Source organism: Alexandromys fortis, unplaced genomic scaffold (genome assembly GCF_014885135.2).
Source record: "Alexandromys fortis isolate MF-2015 unplaced genomic scaffold, M_Fortis_MF-2015_v1.1 scaffold_77, whole genome shotgun sequence".
In the NCBI taxonomy this organism is placed as follows: Eukaryota; Metazoa; Chordata; class Mammalia; order Rodentia; family Cricetidae; genus Alexandromys; species Alexandromys fortis.
Window position 1 is genome coordinate 6373617 of NW_026067967.1, and position 17076 is coordinate 6390692.

At 41.3% G+C, this 17076-nt stretch overlaps 1 protein-coding gene across 1 annotated transcript in view; it reads left to right on the forward strand.

Annotated features, from left to right (window-relative positions):
• Nucleotides 1-17076, forward strand: part of Rsf1 (remodeling and spacing factor 1) — a 100427-nt gene that overhangs the window by 70860 nt on the left and 12491 nt on the right. Inside the window, exons 6-13 of the mRNA XM_050154582.1 lie at nt 2153-3933; nt 6051-6254; nt 9912-10016; nt 11195-11274; nt 12502-12556; nt 13896-14005; nt 14616-14683; nt 16013-16220. Of these exons, the coding sequence (XP_050010539.1) occupies nt 2153-3933; nt 6051-6254; nt 9912-10016; nt 11195-11274; nt 12502-12556; nt 13896-14005; nt 14616-14683; nt 16013-16220 (2611 nt within the window). The remainder of the gene's footprint in view (nt 1-2152; nt 3934-6050; nt 6255-9911; nt 10017-11194; nt 11275-12501; nt 12557-13895; nt 14006-14615; nt 14684-16012; nt 16221-17076) is intronic.

The following is a 17076-nucleotide window of genomic DNA, read 5'->3' on the forward strand; positions in this document are numbered from 1 at the left end:
GATCCTGAACAAACGAGTGGTCACCTTAAATTGAGTTCCTTCTAACTTGATTGTAAAGGATATTATATATTTACTATAGAAAATCTGAGGATAAAGCAAAACAATAATTAATATACTAAAATAAATTAGGTATTTGTTATTTTTAAATATTAAAATAAATTAGGTGTTTAGTAATTACCCCATCACCAAAAGGAAAATCACTGTTGCAATTATGATTTAGTTCTTTCTGGTCTTTAGTTTACTTTATTTCTGGACTGGTTGCTGTTGCATTCATTTATTGGAATTATGTGGTAAAGAGTTTTATGTCTTATTTTTGTTCTTAACATCCTATTCTCTTCTGACCATTTTCCGATGTGTTTCTTCCTTCAAGAAGGAAGTTGTGGATGTAAAGCAGAGAGTTTGGTGCTGGGTGGTTTCCCTTGTACACTGTCGGTACAGCCTCATGCACAAGTGCCTTTCACTGCAGCTAGGCTACTTTTGAATTTCACGTTTTTTGATAAATTATATAGTTCAGGTAGTTCATTTTTACTTTAAACAGGTATTGACCGTGACTTCACTATGACCTAAACCTGAGGATAACCTTGTACTTGTGATCCTCCTCTGTCCGCATCCCTGACTGTGTGGTGCTGGGTGGGGCTCTGTGCATGCTGCCGACTGAGCTATCCCAGCATTTTGAACATTTTACCTACTGTGAATTGTTGGTCTGTAGCCCCGTATGTTTTAATAGCGTTCTCTGTTACTTCCAGTATTCTCTTTAGTAAGTACACTCGAGCACAGCCTCTGAAATCTGTTGGACCTTACATGGCTCTCACTTTCTTACTTGTTCACGTACACTTTTAAAAGGGCATTGATGGGTGCACAAGAGGTAGCTCGGGAGTAAGAGCAGGCGCTGCTCTTGCAGCGGACCTGAATTTTGTTCCCGGTATCTAGGCCAGGCAGCTCATGACTGCTCACAACTACAGCTTGAGGGATTTGATGCCTTTCCCTCCTTCCATGTTTGCACACACATAAACAGAATTAAAAATAAGAAATAAGTATCTTTTAAATTGTTACTGTTCATTTGTTAGTTTTACATTTAGGCTACAGTTTGTTGCCATTGCTGACCTAGTTTGTTCAATTAGGTCAGCAGGCGTTTTGCGCGCCCTGTAGGTAAATAATCTATGATTCTGCCTCTGAACAGTTAAGTCTTAGACTAGTTGAACAAATAGATGTGTGGATAAATAATTAGGGTTCTGAGTAGTAAGTGCTGCAAAAAACATACATCTAGCAACATGTAATAAACACAGGATATCATTCTTTATAGAGCAGTACAGAGTTACAGCTTAAGTAGAATGGGTGTTAATTGCACTTGAAAGTTTGAACATTTTGCCAGTAAAATGGTCATTATATCAGCCAACCTTGAGAGCTTACTTAGGCCACTTCTGTAGACCCTCTGTGTGATATTGCACTTGTCTAATATGTATACATGATGCATACAGATGGCTGCAGATACGCAGACGGTTTGCAAGTATGAATAAGGACAGCAGTAACGTACTTGCCTGACCTGCCCAGTGCTCTGGGTTCTGTCCCCATAGAACATCAGCGAAAAGTGCTAATGTTTCGGGGACAAAAATAGGATAGTATGACCCCAACTTTTGTGGAAAATATGCAGAGATAGATAGATTGATTGATTGATTGATAAGATAGATGGACAGACAACAGATGGAGCTACGTGAAACCATTGTCAGTGATTGCCTGTGACCATCAGGCTCATGGGTATTTTTCTTCGTTTCTTTTCATTTTCCCTCCACAGTGCTCATTGCTTTGATGACCTGAAATACTCAATGACTCACACACAAGACCATTTCTCACTTAATTAAAAACAAATTGACCTTTTGGGACTATTTCATGAAGCTTTTCTATCTCATCTTTCTGAGATAGACCTTGAGATGGAATAAATTACTTGAACTGTTTAAACATTTGCATTCCTTCAAGAACACCAAAGCTAAATGTAGAAAGCAGAAACCTGAGTCTGTATTTTATATCTAGAGATTGTGACTCAAAATATCCTATTACAAAAGACTTCAGCTTGAAATTGAAATAAGTATTGTAATTGTCTAAGATGTTTTTAACCTCAGAACTTCCGGTCATGTGAATTCTTTTCTGGTTCTAGAGGAATCGAAGGAAAATGGAAAGATGAAAGGTGATGGGCAGCCAGGAGATCCCATCAAGCGCTCTGTGGTCAGTGTTCTAGAAGAGACAGCTGTGAAGACGGAAAAGGAGGACGGAAAGGAGCTCGCGAAACTGCCCGTCATTGTAAAGCACGAAAAACCTCTGCCAGAAACAGAGGGGACAAAGGTCGTCAGGGAGGAGAGCGATTCCTTCAAGGAAAATGTCAAACCCATTAAGGTGGAAGCGAAGGAATGCAAAGTGGACTCCAGGGATCTCAAGGGCAGCTCGGAGAGACCGGGCACACAGGAGCCAGAGCGAGTAGACTTTGGTGGCAGCATCCGATCTTCTCAGGACGTCCCAGAGAAATCTTCTGAGGAAACAGAGAAGCTTAGAAATGACCAGCAAGCCAAGATACCACTCAAAAAACGTGAAATTAAGCTGAGTGATGGTTTTGACAGACCTTTGTGTAAGTCAGCTACTCCAACAAAAGAAGTTTTGAAAGATGAAATAAAGCAAGAGGAAGAGACTTGTAAACGGCTCTCCGCCACCAGTGCTCTGAGTCACGAAGGGAAACAGCTAGTGAATGGGGAAATTAGCGACGACAAGCTAACTCCAGCTCTTAAGTCGGAACAGATGGAGACGCAGCTTTGTGAGACAAAGGAAGATGGGTCTAGCATCCCCTCTAAGGACGGAAATGGTGCTGAGAGCTTCAATTCTGTCCCAGCAAGCTCCAAGATAAGTGAGCTTGAGAAAGAAGTCCCTTCAGGAAATGGTGTAGATAGCTCTGTATCTACCGTAGAGAGTCTCAGTCAGAAAAGAAGGTCAGAGGAGTCTGCACCTCTGAACGTGGAAATGCCTCTTGAGCCTTTAGAGACAGCAACCGATCTCTCTTTAAAACCCGCGCCATCTGCCACTGAATCCTGCACGGCAAAAGTCGAAGAGAAGGCCCCCAAAAGTAAGAATGAGAACCACACTCCAGGCATAGAATGCCCGGAAAAGGTGGAGAAGGCCAAAAAGACTGTTGCTGATAAAGAAAGGCTGAGTCCAATACCCGAAGAGGCTGTGAGAAGTCCTCGAGAATCAGAAAAGCCAGGTCCTTGTGACGTGGCTGAAACTTCCCTCCCACCCGAGATGACTGGCCCCAAGGAGAAACTGGCCTCAGAAAAAAAAGAATGTCTAGAGAGAGGGTCAAGTGAAGGTCAATCCCTCGACAATTCAAGCCCAGAAATTCTAAAAGAGGATTCTGAGTCCAGGAAGGTAGAAGCGGCTAATCTGGACAACATCCAGGCCTCTGGCGTGGAGGGTACTTCTGAGACCAGGAAGGTAGAAGCGGCTAGTCTGGACAATGTCCAGGCCTCTGATACAAAGGGCTCTGCGCAAAAGAACAAATTCAAATATAAGTTAGTTCCTGAAGGAGACAGCACTGCTTCAGAAAACACGGAGATCACCTCTGAAAGGCAGAAGGAAGGCATCAAGTTGACAATTCGGATATCTAGTCGGAAGAAGAAGCCAGATTGTCCCCCACAAATTGTAGACTCTGAAAACAAGGAAGAGAAGGTGGGGAAGGAAGAAGAGAAAACAAGCATGGGGCGTACTTTAAGAAGGTCTCCAAGAATATCTAGACCCACAGCGAAAGTAGCCGAGATCAGAGATCAGAAAGCCGATAAGAAGAAAGGGGAAGGAGAAGATGGAGTGGAAGACGAGCCAGCAGCTTTGCAGAGGACAGACAAGAAGGATCACTTGAAAAAAGCCGAGAAGGATACAAGTTCTAAAGTGAGCAAGGTAAAACTTCAAGTTTTCAGGATAGAAAATTTCAAAAGACTTTATTAGCCTCTGTTTGATGTTTGTGTGTGGGGGTCAGAGAGCAACTTGCAAGCATCTTCTCAACTTGCACACTTCACAGGGGTCACATTTAGAACACCTGGCTTGACAGTGCCTTTACCCACTGAGCCATCTCACTGGCTACCAAGTTTTCAGTTAGATATTCTTTTTGCATATGTAAGTGTGCGATGTATGTGTGAGTTCATGTGAAGGTGCATGTGTGTAAACACTGGGTGGCTTCCTCCATCCCTCTCCCCCTTTGGGTTCAACTAGGCTCACTCGGCAGCTTCAGCAGCCCCTCTGTCTCCATTCTGAGCTCCGGGCGCCAGAGCCGACTGTCATGTGGGTTCTGCACATCCAAACGCAGGTCTGCAGCCAGTGTGCCTGACATTCTACTGTGCCATCTCAAAAGCCTTGTGTTCGCAATTTTAATTAGAAAACTAATGTGTATCTAATTGTTTATAGATTTGCGTTGAAATAGCCACTCCGAGACAACTAGTCCTGAACCTTGCCTTTTAGTAGTTCTCTCTTAGACTTCTTGTTCTGTGGGTACACTCTATAAGCTGTCCCACTACTCCTGAGTCGGTAATGAGCCCCCGTGTGTATTAGTAACAGTGGGGTGTACATTGTTTCGTTTCCTATTTCCAAGCGTTCTCGTGTATGTTCATGAACATTCATAAAATTTTTAAAATAATTGGATCACACCTATTTGCTGTGCTGAGTGTCCCACTCCACAGTGATGTCTCTATTCTATGGCAGGAGTTACAGTCTACTTTATTTCCTAGTGGCCACATAGTGTTTCATAGTGTGGATATACCTCAGTTTATTTACTTACTCCCTTATTGATTGACATTTAGGTTGTTTCCCATTTTTCACTATTACAGGCAATGCTGCAGTGAAGATCCTTTTGGACAGAAGTGAGTATCCTTTAGAATAGACTCCTAGAATTGGAACTGCTGGGTCAACGGGCATGTGTACTATCAGATTGACAGTCACTGTCACACTGCCCTCCAGAAGCCCTGTTAGTGAACCACCCAGTACCAGTTTAACGTCAGTTTTACAGGCAGGAAATTTCTCTTCTGAGACCTTCTTAATTTTAAGCAGACTTTAGTCCCTGGGAGTATTCTGCTCCTTTTTTGATTTAAATGGCCAGGTTATTATCTATTGTCAGTCATACTTTGCTCCCTGAAATATGGAATTTTTAATTCTTTTGAAAACCTTTTTTCTTTTGTTGGGATTACTGCGTTCTTTCCTAGAGACCTGTAGCCTAGCAGTGAAGTAGGAGGAAAGACTGAAAGTAGGCGATAAATGGCGGAGCGTGTTTATCCGGGCCTTACGTGCAGCCCTGACCTACTTCAAAAGTTAGTTTGTGATATATAGGGTTATAGGTGTGTGTGTGTGTGTGTGTGTGTGTGTGTGTGTGAGAGAGAGAGAGAGAGAGAGAGAGAGAGAGAGAGAGAGAGAGAGAGAGTGAGTTTATGTGAGTGTTTGTTTTGTGGTTTTTTAAGACAGGGTTTCTCTGTGTAACAGCCTTGGCTGTTATAAAACTATATTGTCCAGGCTGGTATCAAACTTAGAGAGATCCTTCTGCCTCTGCCTCCCAAGTGCTGGTATTAAAGAAGCCTTTAGAGTTTAAATTATTTTTTTAAAAAGATAAGTCTGTCAGTATATCTTCCTGCTAGTGATAGAGCCGTCAACTGTTCATGGCCTTTGACCCAGAATCCTGTTCAAGGAATTTATCCTAACCAGAGGTGGATGTGCATTAACATCTGTGCGCTGCATTGTGAAAGTGTAAAGATGGGAAACAACCACCCAGAAGTGGGAATAAGATTATATAGCTACCTTTGGCATATCCATAAGACATAATGGTCATTATGTAATAGAATCCCATTTTAAGATCCCCCAAATACAGAAAAATATTAATGAAACATACCAGAACTTATTAATAGACAGATCTGATGACAAGACTATAACATTTTTCATTCTTTTCTTTCTGTATCAGCTAAATATTTTCCAAGGGACATGTAGTCTGAAAAAAATTCTTATGTCCAATTATATCATCTTTTGATTTCTGTAAGGTAAAACCCAAAGGCCGAGTCCGCTGGACCGGTTCCCGGTCGCGTGGCAGGTGGAGATACTCCAGCAATGACGACAGTGACGGCTCTGACAGTGAGAAGTCCTCTGCGGCCTCGGAGGAGGAGGGGAAGGAGAGTGAGGAAGCCGTCCTTCCAGAGGATGATGAGCCCTGCAAGAAATGCGGCCTCCCGAACCACCCAGAACTCGTATGTACCTGCACTAGTGACCTCGGCTCAAGGCTGGGCTGTGGCTATTTGGAGGGACCTACTGCCTCTAGGTTTGATTGTGATTTGAATTTTGTATTGTTTTTTTGAAACAGGATCTCACTGTTAGCCCTGGCTAGCCCAGATCTCATTACGTTGCTAGTTAAGGTTAACCCTTGTCTTCCATTTCTATTCCTGTGATAAAGCACCGTGGCCTAGGAAACATAACAAAGAAAGCTTGATTATGCTGTGGTTCAGAGGGTTAGAGTTAATGACAGCCGCTTGACAGCCTGGCCATAGGAGGCTGGGGCAGGAGGCAGAGAGCACACTGCAGTTAGCCTGAGTTTTTTGAAGCCTCACCGCCTGCTCCCAGGAACATACTTTCTAATCTCCAAACAGCTACCACCTGGGGACCAAGAAGTCAAGTGCTTGAGACTGGGGTTGAGGGGAGTGGGGAGAGCAAGCATCTCCTTCAGACCACCACAGCTACCATAATGACCAGGGCTGTGAAAGTTAAGGCTTCTGTGTTGAGGACGTTTGTTGATCTCTCTTGAAGATCTCTTTTCTGCCCTCTAACTCAAAGAATCAGCTAGACTGGTGTTCGCCAAACCATTTGTTCATTCATTCATTCACTGACATTTATTTTAACAATGAATTAAAAAGTAAAGAACTCTGGGGACAGAAGTGTGAGGAAGTAAGTGTAGCAAGCAAAAGTGACAGCAGAGAGAGCCACAGGATTTTCGTTTATCTAATTATAAGTAGCTGGGAGAGCCCAGTTCTGTTTGCTGTTGTCAAGAGAATGACATTAGAAACTGAAGCTCTACAGTCTGCTGTGTTTCGTATGTCCTAGACTAGACTAGAAGATAATCCCAAATCAAAATTAGAAGCAGTAGCTGGGTGGTGGTGGCACACACTCGGGAAGGAGAGGCTGGCGGATCTCTGTGATTTCGAGGCCAGCCTGGTCTACAGAGTGAGTTCCAGGACAGCCAGGGCTACAAAACCAAAAAGAAGAAGAAGATTGAAGGCTAGCAATCCACTGTTGTATTCGTAAGATAAATGGTCCTGTTCCTGGTGAACAGAAAGGCAATAGATTCCGTAAACTTGCAACTCTTCTGATTTCGTTTTTTTGTTTTGCTTTGTTTTTTTGTTTGTTTGTTTGTTGTTTTTTTTGTTTTTGGTAAAGTAATGGATCTTTGCCTGAGACTTCGAAATTCTTTTGTTTATATTTTTGTTTTGTTTTTTGAGATAGGGTTTCTCTGTGCAATAGCTCCAGCTGTCCTAGAACCTGCTTCATAGACCAGCAGGCCTTGAACTCTCAGAGTCTTCCCAAGTGCTCCGATGACAGGGTTGTGCCAGCCGCCTGGTGGAAATTCTTAGGTGTATTATTACTTAGGTAGTAATAGTTGCTCAGTGAGATTTGGGGCTTTGTTGTGGTGTAAGCAAGTCTCCTTATAGAAGTAAATGAATTTGTCAGTTTTATTTTTAATTGTCTTAATTTGAAATTTAGGTTATTTTTCTGTAGAAACATGTGATGAGTGAGGTTGGTGCCTGCCTTAGTCCACACACGCTAAAGCTACTGATGTTACAGTCGCTGCACCACTGATGTAAGTTGGTACTTAATTTTAGACATTGAGATCAAGTGGTGGCTTTGTGTTCTATGGAGCAGGAAGGAGGTAGTTTTTCAGCCTTTACCCTGTCTTGCATGGAATGAGATAAAATTTCAGAAAGAACATGTATACTTGAGTTGAACAGATAAATAGAGAGCATAGGCGATAGGAGCCAGGTCCCCTTCCTTTAGTAAGACCAGTGGTGGAACGAACCCTGTGATGCTGGATTAGGGCTGGAAGAATTGTAGTGAGTTCATTTTAATGTAGGTAGAAATGCAGGCGTGTGTGTGCATACATATGCAGTTATTACCTACTTAGTATGCTCTTCTCCGAGAGAACTTGATACTAGTGGCAGGCCACTACAGTAAGCACTCAGACTTCCCAGATCTTGGTTTCTCAATTCATCTAGAATAAAGCAACCAGAGTTTCTTTATTTTATTAATTCTCATCCAGCGGGAAGTGTGTAAGATGTGTCGAGAGCACCCTGTACCTGCCAGGAAGTAACAGTGCTTTACAAACAGCATCTGATAGACAGGCCCCAAGGACACAGAAAGAGCTTGAGGATCCATAGCAAGAACTGCTCCAAGAAATGAAAAATAGATTTTAATTACAATTCAAAGGAGAAGAAATGTTTCTTAGTTCGTACTGATGGGAATAATTGGGTAGACAAATGAATAGTGGGAGGAACTCCAGGAGCTTAGGAGGTCTGAGAAGGAGATGCTCACAGCAGAGTCCAACAGACATCACTGTTTGGAAGCAGAGCTCGGAGAGAGTGAGAGATTTACATAACTCGATTATCTTACTTTAAAATACTTACAAATTTTCTAGCTACTGTATCCCTAAATCTTCTGGTCTTCCTAGCCCTAGAAAACTTCAGCCTCTTTCTTTTGAGCATCAGCTGGATCTGTTTATCCTTCATTCTGTTTGTTGTTGTTGTTCATGTGTTGTCATGGTGATTTGCGTGCATGCTGTTCTGTGTTGTTCATGTGTTGTTATGGTGATTTGCGTGTATGCTGTTCTGTGTTGTTCATGTGTTGTAATATCTCTGTAGTCCACCTATAAATCTAACAATGCTTTCAAGGAGATACTTTTTTAGTTAAATTATTACCAATAGCCTATGGTATGTTAAATCACTGCCGTCTAGACTTCCTTGCAGTGACTCTAAAGGTAAAACTAGTTGGTGGGGTGTTAGTGTCTGAGCAGGGTGAGCAGACGGCTCTGACCCTTCAAGTTCTTCCCTGGGCGTCAGACACTTCCTTAGCTGCACTTACAGAAAGAAGATCTGTATTTCTTATGTGTAGGCAATTGAAGTGCATTTAAAATAGAAATACTTTATAATTCTCTTCATGCTAGTATACTTTATGATACTTGAACTTTAAAATAATTCTGTTATAAAGAATGTAAGATTACCCTTACGGCAAACTAAAAATTGACTCCAGTTCAGAAAAAGGGCTTTACTGTATTTCACTGATTTCTACATCATGAAATTTTCTTGGGTTGTCAGAGGGAATGCTTTTTAATTTTTAAATTCTTTTTGCTTTGTTTTGTTTCTGTTTTTGTGTGACAGGGTTTCTATGTGTAGCCCTGGCTGTTTTTGAACTTGCTTTGTGGACCAGGCTGACCTCTGACTCAGAGATCCACCTGCCTCTATCTACCTCCCTAGTGTTGAGATTAAAGGCGTGTGCCACCACCATCTAGTCCAGCTCAGTGTAAAAAAAAAATCATTTTCCACCCCATGTGTCATTTATTTCATTCCCTGTCTTTATGCAAACACCAAACGTTCATGGTAGTGTACTAAGAAGTACTGAAATGTCAGTCTTCACGAGGAATGGTGTCATGGCTGTCCAAACTCAGCACTGTGGAGGCTGAGACAGGACATCTATCACTGAGAGCTTGAGGCCATCCTGTGCTATGTGTACTGGCCCAACCTGCGCCATTAATATAGCGAGGACTGTTGAAAGAAGAAGGAGGGAGGGAGGGAGGGAGGGAGGGAGGAAAAGACCATTATTTTAACAAAATGCAGATTGGTTGATATTGCTGTGGTTTATTTCAGATTCTTCTGTGCGATTCCTGTGACAGTGGCTACCACACCGCCTGCCTCCGTCCTCCTCTGATGGTCATCCCTGATGGAGAATGGTTCTGCCCTCCTTGCCAGCATGTACGACCCTGCCTAATTCTGTCTCCAGCCTCAGTTTGATATTCAATACATTACTAATACTTTTTAGCATTCATAAATGCCTTCCTGTTCAAAGCAGTTGTTAGTGTCTGCCTTTTGTTTGGGTCTCTACCTTATATTCTTATCTTAGGCTTGCCTTCTGTCTTTCTGTAAGACTTCTGGCTTTTGTAGAACCATCTATTTCCTACTCAAATTTATAATAAATATAAATAACTCCAACTTTATCTGTGTGTGTGTGTGTATGAATGAAAGTGAAATGAATGTTTCTGTAGCTTACCCATTTTTTAAACTCTCACTTTTCATTACTGTATCTCTTTTTGTGGCTAGACTGGAAGATACATCAGTCTTGTGTATTCACAAAGTTTCCTGTAAAACCAGACAACAGTAGATTTGTTTGCTGCACCCGTTGTATACTTTGGTTTACAAGGCCAACTTTATTTTCCTTTACCATAATGTCTTTATGCCGTTTCTGTAAAGTTACCTTGTCTTGCTTAGCATGACTCAATCTGTGATTTTTTTTAATGCTCTGTTTTGATCCAGTTACCATCTAGCATTGTTTGTGTGTTTTTGTATTGGCATTATGCTTTGTCATATATAGTTCTTTCAAAATTATTTTGATAGCCTTTGTCAATATAATCTTGTACTGAGCGGGAATGGATGAAATGCTCTTCTGATAGTGAAGGCAGACCAGCACAGCAGATCAGCAAGCATAGCACGTGTCCCTTTGCTTTGTTCTCTGTGGAGCCGTGTTTGTTCGGCATACTTTCATATTGAAGCGCTGTGCTCAGTATCTGTGAAGTGGATCCTGACCACATTGTAAACACAGCATTTTCAGTGTAGCCATTTTCAGCGCATAAGGCTTATTATTATTAAACTTATAAAAATAGTAAGGGCTGGAGAGACGCCTCAACGGTTAAAAGCGTTGGCTGTTCTTCCAGAGGAACCTGGTTCAATTCCCAGCACCCATGTGGCAGCTCACAACTGTATGTATTTTCAATTCCTTGGAATCTGACACCTTCACACCAATGCTCATAAAATAAAGATAAAATAAATAATAATAAGCCTTAAGATTAATATTTTATGTGATGTATGGTTGTGTTGTTCAAAATAATATATATGTGTGTATGTATTATGTATATATATATTTATTTTTCCTTTAGAAACTACTGTGTGAAAAATTAGAAGAACAGTTGCAAGATTTGGACGTTGCTTTAAAGAAGAAAGAGCGTGCTGAGCGAAGGTGAATTGATATATGTGTTAATGTTTTCCTTGGGAATTTGGCGGTAAAATTGTTGCAGTTGAGATGAACATAGCCATCTACATCAAAGACTGGCAGCCTGTAGCAAGTCAAGTCTGGTCTGCTGCTGCTTTGCATTGCCTTCTAAGAATGGTTTTCATGCTCGTAAAAACATTGCTGTAGAATCATTATGTGATCTATGGAAACACATGATATTTCCCGGCCGCCCATCCCATAAATAGGCTTTACTAGAACACAGTTTTGCTCATCTTTTTGTCTGCTTATTAAGGCTGCTTTGGCACTACAGCAGTGTAATTGAGTAGCTCAGTAAGAGCCAGTAACTCCCCACACGTGAAATACTATGTGTCCTTTTACACACAAATTTGCCAGCCCCCTTGTCTGCTGTGGAAAAGCATTGTCCCACATCTTGTGAAGGAAATGTACTAGACTATCATTGAACACTGGAAAATTATTATAAGATCCTGCTCAGAATTATTTACTCATATTATCTTTGTCGGGGATCATTTAATTACTGATAGTAAAACATACTGTTTGATTCTGTCCTTAGAGGGCAGTCTAAAACAGTTGAGGTCGCTTCTTTCAGATTTAGAATGAATCTCACTTTCTACCAGACAACACAGAGACCCAATGGGATGAGAGAGAGAATGTTGTAATAAGGCCGCCCAGCCCAGAAATAACCACACAGATACTGTTTTAATTAAATCACTGCTTGGGCCATTAGTTCTAGCTTAATTTAACCATCCTCATTATTTTATAGTAATGTTTATTACCGTAGACTTTTTCCCCCCCTCATGAGACAGGGTTTCTTGTATGCCCTGGCTGTCCAGGGAACTCACTCTGTAGACCAGGCTGACCTCAAACTCACAGAGATCCACCTGCCTCTGCCTCCCATGTGCTTGGATTAAAGCTGTGCGCCACTACTGCCCAGCTATTACCATAGACTTATAATTGTTTACTACACTCAGAACATTTCCCAGGACATCTAATTTGCAAAGATCTAGTTTGTCTGATTTAGTCAGAGTTAGCTTTCCAAATCTAACCACCTTGTCAACTCATAGTTTGAAGTTTGTCTATTGTAGTTCAAAAGTACAGCCTTCAGATAGGTAAGAAAGTTTGTGCTTTTCATCAGTACTATTTACAGTGATATTTTCATACTGGTTTTATTTATAGCAAATCTTATTTTGCGTCTTTGTTGTTTTTGGTTTTAAGGAAAGAACGCTTGGTGTATGTTGGTATCAGTATTGAAAACATCATTCCTCCACAAGTAAGTTTCAGAATTTTGTGTGTGACTGTTTTGCCTACTTGTGTAGTTTGTGACCTCATGTATGCCTAGTGCCCACAGAGGTCAGAAGAGGGGCCAGATCCTCTGGAAACTGGAGTTAGGAATGGCTGTGAGCCACTTGTGGGTGCCAGGATTCTAGCCTGGGTCCTCTGAAGAGCATCTAGGGCTTCCCCACTGAACCATGTTCAGTCCAGGACTTTTACTGTTTTTAGAGGAGACGCTCTATAGTTTCTAAAGTTTAACCCAGTTATATGCCATTTTAATATTTAACATGCCTGTTCTATTAAAGCACATGGAGAAGTAACTTCTCAAATTATTATTTATAAATTGATAACTCAGTATGATTATCATATTCAAACCAAATTATAGCTCATTGCTTTGGGGTAATGTTCTATTGTTTCTTTTGTTAATGGAGCAATTTGTGGTTAGCTTTATAATGTATGTGCATAAAATAGCTAAAGAATAGCTTGGGAATATTTTACTTTTAATTTGGTACCATTGAAACTTTAATTTTTATTATAATTTCATTTCTTTGAAGAACTACCATATTTCCATTTGTTAGTCTATAATTCAGCATACCTCATGAATGAATGTACATGAAGTATAGTTTCCAACTTGTGGTTCTGTTACTGTTGTTGATTTTAGATGGAGTCTGTAGCCTGGCTAGCCTGGGACTCAGATCCACCGCCTCTTCCTCTTAGACGCTGGTTTTGAAGGCTAGGATCAGATGTGTGAGCCACAACATCCAGCGGTTTCCAGATGAAGTTTTCTGTTCATGATTAAATCACAGCTTTAAGTAGCTTGCCAAGTTGTTCTTCTTCAGTCTAAATGAAATCATCCCATGAGTTCAGCATCTATATCTACTCTTAAGTTTTCTGTGTTTCAAATTTAATTATTGGTTAAAAGATCGAATTGGGCCGGGCACTGGTGGTTCAAGTCTTTAATCCCAGTACTTGGGAGGCAGAGGCAGGAGGATCTCTCTGAGTTTGAGGAAAGCCTGCTCTACAGAGCAAGTTCTAGGAATTCTTTTTTGGGGTGGAAAAAAAAAAAACAAAAAACATCAAATTGGTAGAAAAATTTCATTCTGGTTATTTTAATAACAAACTGTTGTAAACTCAGAGAAATATAAGAATTTCAACACACAAATACCTCACCTATTTGACTACCAATAGTTTCAATTTGTATTAGTTTTCCCGTCTATATTCATCGTGGTAGATAAAATCTCATAGTTTTTAGACCATGTTTGTTGCCTAGGTAGAATATTAAAGCTGCTCATTCCAAGGACTGTTCCTGTCACACCTGTGTATGTTTATTTTTAAAGGAGCCAGATTTTTCTGAAGATCAAGAAGAAAAGAAAAAAGATACAAAAAAATCCAAAGCAAACTTACTAGAAAGGAGATCAACAAGAACAAGGAAATGTATAAGCTACAGGTATTAAATAAAAGAAAGTTTGTCACATGGCCATCGTTATTTATTTGACATTTTTTTACAGATGGCACAGTTCAGGACTTTATAATCCAGAAAGCTAAAGTTTACTATCTGTGGTGGTATTAGCTGTCTAGCGAGTGTGAGTGTAGAGTGCCTTCCACACATGCTGATGTGTCCTCCTGTGTGGAAATGCCACCAGCTGCATAGCTCTCAGAAAGCATGAATGATCCACAGTTCCAGAGGCTTGACAGATCCACAGATCCTGAGATCACAGTCCTGACAGACTGGGAGTTTGTGGGGACCTGGTTCTGACTTTTCCTGGGCACCTTCTCTGTGCTCACATGGTAGCTGTTCTCTAGGACAGATCTGATGTCTGCTTCTTTATCTATAGGGCCGTTCTCTTGCTTTACTTCTCATGGCAGAAGAAGCCAAGGCACTCCTGGTTTCTCTTTTTTTCTTCCTGTTTAATCGTATTCATGAGTGACCCATGCCATTGACCGTCACATATGAGTTGGGTGGGGACACCAACAGACTCTTGGGGCCACTTTGTGTAGGTAGTCTTTGGAAATCAACACAGATACAGTCTGCAATCTGATTACTGTGTTCATTTTAGGTTTGATGAGTTCGATGAAGCGATTGATGAAGCTATAGAAGATGATATCAAGGAGGCTGACGGAGGGGGTATGTTTCCCATGTATTCCTCTTGACGTGTTTCTCCCGGCAGATTACCCCTCCCCAGTGCTAACGCTGAATGTACTCAAGTAATTTGCTGACATGGTGCTGGTTCTAATAAGAATACTCCAGAAGCTTTCCTATTGTCTTTGCAACAACAAAGCCTCAAAAGTTACTCATTTATTTGCCTTCTCTACTCTTTCTTTGTTTCTATTTTGTTTGATAAAGGGCAGCTTTCTGTGGTCCTGGTTGTTCTGGAGCTCTCTCTGTAGACCACACCAGTCTTTAGTTTACAGATATCCTCCTGCCTCTGCCTCCCGAGTGCTGGGATTAAAGACCTGCGCCGTGACCAGCCTTAATTGTCTTTAGAATAGCACTATAGAAAACTCATAAGGTTGTTAATGTGTTAGTTAGCCAGGTACTAATAATGCTCTGATGAAGAACTTTCTGGTTTCTCTTGCTATTGTGAAAATTTCAGAATGGATCAATAAGCAGAGTTTTTTTTGTTGTTGTTGTTGTGGGGGGGTTCGAGACAGGGTTTCTCTGTAGCTTTGGTGCTGGTCCCAGAACTAGCTCTTATAGACCAGGCTGGCCTCGAACTCCCAGAGATCCGCCTGCCTCTGCCTCCCGAGTGCTAAGATTAAAGGCGTACGCCACCAAGTCTGGCCAAAATTGGATCTTTCATTTACATCTTTATCAATTTTTTTTCTGTCCCGACTCAGGAAGATTCTTGAGCAAATGCTAACAGGTTTGCGGCTTCTTTTCTGAGTAAGGAGAGTGACGGCAGCTGGACAGCTTTGTGACTGCACGAGAAATCTCCGAGTGCTTTCTTAAGAGATGGCCGTGCCAGGCACTGGTGGCTCGTGCTTTTAATCCCAGCACTGCCTTGGAATGTGTGAACACACACACAAATATAAAATGAAATCAAGAAAGAACTGACAAACTGTATGAGGGTCTAAACAGGATAAAAACCCTTGTTCTTACAGAGGGCCTAGGTCAGGTGCCCACTTGTAACTCATAACCATGTTAACTCTAAATCTAGGGAATTCAAATTTCTCTTCCGACCTTAGGTACCAGTCATGCATGTACTACACACACATACATGTGAGCAAAACACTCAGACAATACAATAAAGAGTTTTGGGCTAAGTAAGCTGATACAAATCTGCAGATCAGGGGGGTGAGGCACAAGGATCACAATTTCAAGACCAACCTGGGCTGCAGGACCTTCTGCACTGTGAATGTGTGTTTAGTAAGATGGGCGAGTTAATTCTCTCTGTAGACATTGTCAGCTGACGTTGTAAGCAGATAAACATGCAGTTACCTCTTCTTCTTTCAGGGGTTGGCCGAGGAAAAGATATCTCCACCATCACGGGTCACCGTGGGAAAGACATCTCTACCATTTTGGATGAAGAACGAAAGGAGAACAAACGGCCTCAGAGAGCAGCTGCTGCCCGCAGGAAGAAACGCCGGCGACTTAATGATCTTGATAGTGATAGCAACCTAGATGAGGAAGAGAGTGAGGACGAATTCAAGATCAGTGACGGGTATGTGGCCGGCCCCAAGTCCCGTTCCCTCGGTGCCAGCTGACACGGAGTCGGGTCCTGAGAGCCTTGGCTGTGCTAGGTTGTGGCTTTCAGTCTTTGTGTACATGGGCAGTCTGGATTTTCAAGATATTTAAAGCAGATTTGAGAGTCCTCATTTTGATTCATTTAGAATAAAATTAAGGCTATGTTTATGATTGTTTAATATTTAAAATTGTATCTAACTTTGATTAACTATTATTGAAGTTTTATTTATTGACGCCTTTCTTTATACTACCTTCTCTTACCCAATCCATCAGTGGTTTTTAATCAAGTGTGGGAAATTATAAGTAGTTACTGTCTTCTCTGCTCTGTAGAGGTTATAAGGCAGCTAATCCAGTGTTAGGGTTAGAATGCCTTCTCTACAGAGCGCATCTGAACTGTACTGTAGTGGTTCTTCTTTTCGCTCCGTCGTAGATGTAGTAGGAAGTGTATAAACCCCAGAAAAGGTGCCCTGCACTGCCTATAACATAGAGGAAAGTTAGGGTACATCTGTGGTGGTTGGGGAACCCTCACTTAAGAAGACATGTTAAGATGAATATTCTGAGAAGGCCCTTGCGTTTAGAGAGTTTAGGGTGAGAGAAGTAAGCAACCTAAACAGAGAAGCTTCTGCCCAAGGTCGAGGAAAAGTTAGGAAACTTCCTGAGCAGAAAGAATATGGGGATAGAATAGACAATGCTATGGTGAAGCCACAACCAGAACATAAAAGAGAGATTATGGAGTGAGGTCTTTCTGTTTCTCTTCTTTTGTCATGTATACAGATTTGAACTCTGTCCAAAAAATGTTAAAAAAAAAAAAAAAAGAAAAAGAAAAAGAAAAA